Genomic DNA, 6,000 nt, shown 5'->3' on the forward strand with positions numbered 1-6,000 from the left:
CTGGCCCGGCTAGCAGCGGTGCGCGTGTGCGTGGCCGAGCTGCTGCTATTGTTGTTGCTGCTGTATGGTTAGTAAGTGACCAGCCGAAATGTGTGTTGACTCGACAAAGTAACCCAATGACATGCTCTGGGTCTGGATAAATGGTTGCCCTGACCCATGGATCTGTGGTCGGTGGTATTCCATTGACTTGTGTGGCCCCGTGGTGTTGTTGCCCAACCTGACCGGTTAATGTTATCACCCGGCTGGTCACACCGCCGCCGGCCGGCGCGCTGACTGGGAGGGCCTTCCGGCCAGGCGCTGGAGAACCGAGACGAGGTGGTATCGGCGCTGGCGCGACCTCTTTCGCCGGTCGACGCCAGTGAGACAGCCGACCTCCGAGAGGAAAGGGCACGGGCATCTAGAGGCGCTCTGAGGTTGCCACGAGCTACCTCTTCAGGTCACTAGATCACGCTGGACAGCTGCGATACTCGGGTGCGGCCGGTGGACGGGCTCGGCGCCGCTGTCAGACTTCCGACCCCAGAGCGGGGCTGTGGAACGGATGCCTTTCAGGGTGCTTTGCGGTGTTGGTCGCATTGATGAGTGATTGAAATCGATGGAATAACACTGTTGTATGTGTACGTCTTTTGCCTGCAGGTTTAGAGGGTGAGCACGGATGACCGTTTAGTCCGTTGTCCCACACTGCGCTTTGACCACGGATGCCGAGCCCACAACGGCTGTCGGGCCGCTCATTGCATTATGTATTTCAGCTTTAAGGACAAGTTCATGCATAGTTGGGGAAATAGGCGTGTAGTGACACGATACGACGGCATAACGCCGTTAACTGGCGAGCAATGGGTAGCCTTTCCTGGTGGCCTTGTACCTGTTTGTTGCGCACTCCTAGCTCAAGTAGCCTGTTTGGACTACGCGTGGTGCCGCTCGTCGTCTCATGCCTGTATTAGCCTCATAGAATCACGCGTCCTCACCGCAATGTTCCGCCTACAAAATTTCGACCAAAATGCATTTTTCGGTATGATGTGCTTGTGTGTCGAGAGTATCGTAATAGACATGTTATCAAAAAGGTGTCGTAAGGGATAGAAGACGTGTGCGGGTTGTGCATACCCCATAAGTAGGTAATGCGTGTTGTCAGGTCATTATCGGCATCCTTGATCGGTACTTCGCGTCGCATTTGCGGGAGTGTGATAGACGACGGTCAACCGTAAGAAACCTGCCATCAGGTAACAAATGCCACAACACGTCTTAGAGAAGCGACAGGTAACACCTGTTTTACACCGGTAGTTGTGTATTTCAGCAAACAGCCACAGCTCGCAACCGCGCTTTCGCATCCAAAATCTCTCCGAAATCACACCCGTCACCACAACGGTACTGGCGTCACCTGTCGTCTCGATCGCCGCCTACCGGTTAAAGCCGCGCAGGAACGAGGCCACGCTGGCGGCGGCCGTGGAGACGAGGCCGGCGGCGACGCTGGCCGAGCCGGGCCCCTCCAGTTCGCCGGCGCCCGGCACCTCGTTCGGCACCTGCTCCCAGTCGGCCTCGTCCGGCTCGTCGGCAGCGGCCGGTCCCTGCAGCCGGCTCTGCCGCCGTCTCCAGCGGGTCGTTGAAGTCGAGGTCGGCGCGCAGCGAATCCTCCATGGAGCGGAGCAGCGCGTCCGGCGGACGCACCGCGCCGCGCCGTCCCAGGTCAGCAACCAGCAGCAGGCACAGATTGGCGGCCGTGCGGCGCGGCTCCAGCAGCGCTGCCGACACAGCCCGCGTGCAAGCACAGGCCCACCAGGTTGGCGTTCAGCTTGGCCACGCGGTGGTTGAACTCGCGCTCGGACATCTCGTAGCGACAGAACTCGCTGTAGCAGAGCCGGTTGCACGGCCGCACGTCCATGTAGAAGGCAAGGACGCTCAGCAGCTGGGCGGTGTAGGTAAGCGCGGCGGATAGATTGTGCACGGGGCTGGGCTGGCCCGGCGGCCGGCGCTGGCGCCTGCTCCTGGTTGGCAGACGCCCACACGTGGTAGGCCGAGTAGTCGCCCGAGCCGGGCAGCGTGGGCGCCACCACTCGGTACTGCAGCTCGCCCGCGTGCTCCAGGTGCACCCAGCGGCCACGGACGTACGCCAGGCTCTGCGCGTCGGCCAGCGCCGACTCGGTGGCCGTAAGCGCGGCCGCCGGCCGGCCCAGGCCCGGGCGCGGCTGCACCTCCGACACCGGGAACACTACCGCCACCAGCTGGCGCACGTTGCCGCGCACGTTGCCCTTGAGCGCATGCTGCACGATCTCCAGCCGTTCAGTCAGCCGGCGCGTGCTCACGTGCGACGATGCGTGCCGCTCGCGCAGCTCGTCCAGCCGCACGCAGAAGCGCGGCTGGCGCTCGCGCATCTGACGGTTGGCACGGCACGTGGCGGCCAGCTGGGCGCGCAGCTGCTGCACGCGCGCGGTGCGCTCGGCCAGTGCGCCCTGCAGCAGCTCGCGGCGGCGGCGCGCGGCCGCCTGCCGCTCGCGCCGCTCCACTAGCTGCCGCTGTGGCGCCGTTGCCTCCTCCACGGCGATGGCGTAGTTGATGATCTCGTGCTTTAGTCGAAACAGCTGCAGCTTGCGGTCAGCGAAGCGCGTCGGACAGGTGTCACGCGAGTGGCCGAAGTCGCCAGTGCGCACACACAGGCGGCAGTAGAAGTTTTTGGCCGTGCGCTCGCACAGCGGACACTTCTCGATCCGGATGAAGCTCCGCAGCTCGTCCATGGACGTGGAGCCGGACAGCGAGCTCGCGCTCTGGCGCACGTCCCCCATGATGGTTGGCGGCGGCTCCCACCGTCTTACATGTCCCACTTTGACCTCTTTGGTGTGATGTGGAGCTGGCCGTCTTCGGACTCGGCCAGGTAGTTATTCTTCAGGTCGGCTTGCGATCTCATGTACAGGATGTAGCCCAGGCAACCAGCTAAGGCAGCACTGCCCAGGACCATTACCACTTTGTTCTGAAAATTTTGGGTGTGTGAATGTCTCTAAGTTTGTCTTAAGAATAGTCAACTGGTCATCCAAATTTTGAGGTTTATGAGCAATGCATATATATATATATATATATATATATATATATATATATATATATATATATATATATATATATTGATGTCCTTGGTATCATTAATTCACAAATGTAGTCTACCTCACAAGTTTATTCATGCATGGTTTGACCAAGTGACATTGGCAACAAAGTCCTGGTAAACACATCTTCCTGCATGATCTCAACATTGGTGCCCAAGTGTTTCAAGCTATCGGATGGCTTGCTCTGGCCTGCTGGCCAAATAATACTGAGGAATCTGGATCATATTGTAAAGCACAAAGGTATTGCCGCTTCAGGCAAAGGTTTTCTCTCCTTGCTGGGAGAGGTTGCCACATCTGACCTTGCTCGAAAACAAGACCAGCATTTATACCAACTTAATACAGGTACAATGATTTACTGGTATCATAAACACATTAAAAAAGTACACATATTTCATCAGCAAATATAAGACATCTGCAAATATTGCACATATTATTGCTGCAGGGATTTACCAAGGCTTTACTCACTGGCTTAGCATAGAGCTCAAAATTAACAGCCCTGAACACATTGGTTGTCTTCACGTTTCGAATTCCATCACCTGGATGATTGGATGACTTTCCAGTGTTCTTGTCAGGCATAACCTGCAATGCACACATTGGTCACCATTGGCAAACTACAAGATCCTCATCAGGAGGATCCTCAACAGCAGCATATGTGCCAAAGGCTGAAAGGCCAAAGGCATGATGGCTCCACCAAATTCAGGCCAGTCAAAATCCACTTTATAGTTGACATCAAATCAGAAGCAAGCCTTTATCACAACAACAGAACAGTTGTGGGGGGCATGAGCAGCCAAGAGCTATGCAACCTCTATCCCAAAATGACAACAAACAGGCCTCTCCCTTGGTTTGGTCCACCCTCCTCTCCAAATTGATTGAAGGGGGCTGGAGCTCAAGTTGGAGGGAAACACTCACCATGTTGGTGATTCTGTGAGCAGAAATATGAAGACCTACAGGCTCAACAGTGAAAACAAATGTCTTAGTGCAGATACTACCCCTTTCTCCAATCCATGCACCAGGAGATGATGGCTGAAGATGGCCTGCCAGCAAGCCTCCCACATTCTACTAGCTTCAGCCTCTTCTTCCCAGTATTCTGAAAGACCGGCCACTATTTGCATAGAGGAGGCCTACACAGCTTACAATATGAGACCCATTCATTTTTGGAAATGAAGAACCAAAAGTAAAAAAGGCTAAACAAGGTTTGAAAGATAACCTTAGGGGATGTAATTAATAGCATGTCTACATACCAGGAGCGCTACATGAGCGGACTACTAAGAACCATTTGTTTGCTACTGTTGCATGCCATAAAAGGCTGACCATTGACATGAAATCAGAGTACAGTAATAACCAAAGCAAAAATGGGTAACTTAGCCTAGGTCAAAAATATATTTGAGCACCAGAGGCCAATAATCCATGAGTCACATTAACTTAGACATGCATTCAGGAGTCTGCATGACTGGCAAAAGGATTGGAGCACATCTGGTATAGAAAGGGTTGCATCGATCTTGAGCTTACCATGCTTGTGTCATGCACAGTCCTTGATACAGGGCATTGGCACAGTGAATCTGTGCTGGCATTCATTTGACTTAGATGGTCAATTTAAATTCTCAGTTCAACTTGACCCATCAACTGAACACTGAATTTTGCATTATTTTTTGCATGGAAATCTTTTGGAGCATGCCTGCCTGAAGTAACCCTTATGAGATTATAGGTATTGAAATATTGGCTCCCAACTAAAAATTGTGGCCACTGCACACTTAACTTTCACCACTTGGATGTACAGCCAACATGGACTGAAATTATTTCAATAAGGCTGGGTATGTGGGACTTATTCCATGCAGAGTGCCCATTTACTATTTGGGCAAGTTCTTTCCATGGTGGTCACATTAAAAAGTTCTCAACACTGACTTGTTGAGAAAACACTGCCTCACTACTCCATCTTGAAACACATGCTGGTCACATTTTACAATGCATTAAAGCTATGACTAAAAGTACATAAGGTACCAGAATGTGAAACCTGGATAAGTGCACTTACAGACAGAGGACCCTGTTCCTAATTTTGCTACAAGGAAGCCTGGAAGTGGTGTCTGGAAGACTGCCCTCCATCAAGGCCTGGATCTCAAGGCCCCAAAAGCCCCAAAGGTGGTTGACAGTCAAAAGTCAGCTATCAGTTAACAGTGAATGTCAGTGAACCTTCTGGTGCTCTCAACATCTTCACTAGCTGTGTATTATGTTCTAATCAAGCTGGTTCCCAAAGCTAAAATGCATTGCTGTTCAAATGCTATTAAATTGTTTTGTTACACAAATATTCTTAACAGCCACAAGATGCACTGGTATGAAGGAATTCTTCCAAAACTTTGTAATAAACCCTACATTCCCACTCAAGCAACAAAACATCCCAGTCCACTAAGCAACCTCTGTATGTGCCCTAAACTCCAATGGCATTATGGTTGCACTACAAGATGCCTAAGGCTACTACCTCTTATGACTTACCTTACCTTACCTTATGGTGATCAGGAATTATAACGGGCCAATAGGCCTGCCCGTCCCAGTCTCGTCAGGCTCCAGGTCCGGTAACCAATCAGTCTCAAATTATGGAAATAGTCAGTGTGGGACGTCGTTCATGTCAGTCCAGTGCATACCAAGCCCAAGACCCTAGAACAGAGCCTAGACTTGGACTGTTTAAGCTTAGACTTGAACTGTTCAACTGAGGTTGACGACACGAGTGGGTGTGGAAGAGCGTTCCAGTCGTTGAAAACCCGCGTGCTGGATGAGTTACGACGGACGAGAGTCCTACTTCGAGGTTCTTTAAGTCTTCTTTCGTGTCCTCGCCTCACCTCCGAGTTGTGCCTTGTCAGTGCGCGAGTACCGAGTATAGCGCACGAGTAGTAGTATCCAGACTGAACGGTAGATGGCAGAGCGT

General features: G+C 52.4%; 2 protein-coding genes across 2 annotated transcripts; both read right to left on the bottom strand.

The window, feature by feature from the left end:
• Positions 1-1,056: 1,056 nt before the first annotated feature.
• On the bottom strand, positions 1,057-2,796 carry Atg14 (autophagy related protein 14). The gene is given in 4 exon segments (XM_037235338.1): positions 1,057-1,752; positions 1,754-1,976; positions 1,978-2,441; positions 2,490-2,796. Coding segments are annotated over 4 exon segments (1,323 nt in total). The 5' UTR covers positions 2,772-2,796; the 3' UTR covers positions 1,057-1,398.
• On the bottom strand, positions 2,755-5,555 carry LOC119113148 (small integral membrane protein 8). The gene is made up of 4 exons (XM_037237497.1): positions 5,113-5,555; positions 4,593-4,762; positions 3,549-3,662; positions 2,755-2,956 (listed from the first exon to the last, which is right to left on the bottom strand). Exons 2-4 carry the CDS (start codon positions 4,656-4,658, stop codon positions 2,798-2,800), a joined length of 339 nt encoding a protein of 112 aa, XP_037093392.1. The 5' UTR covers positions 4,659-4,762; positions 5,113-5,555; the 3' UTR covers positions 2,755-2,797.
• Between the last annotated feature and the right edge of the window lie 445 nt (positions 5,556-6,000).

This window comes from Pollicipes pollicipes, unplaced genomic scaffold (genome assembly GCF_011947565.3).
Source record: "Pollicipes pollicipes isolate AB1234 unplaced genomic scaffold, Ppol_2.1 Scaffold_7261;HRSCAF=8764_pilon_pilon_pilon, whole genome shotgun sequence".
Taxonomy (NCBI): domain Eukaryota; kingdom Metazoa; phylum Arthropoda; class Thecostraca; order Pollicipedomorpha; family Pollicipedidae; genus Pollicipes; species Pollicipes pollicipes.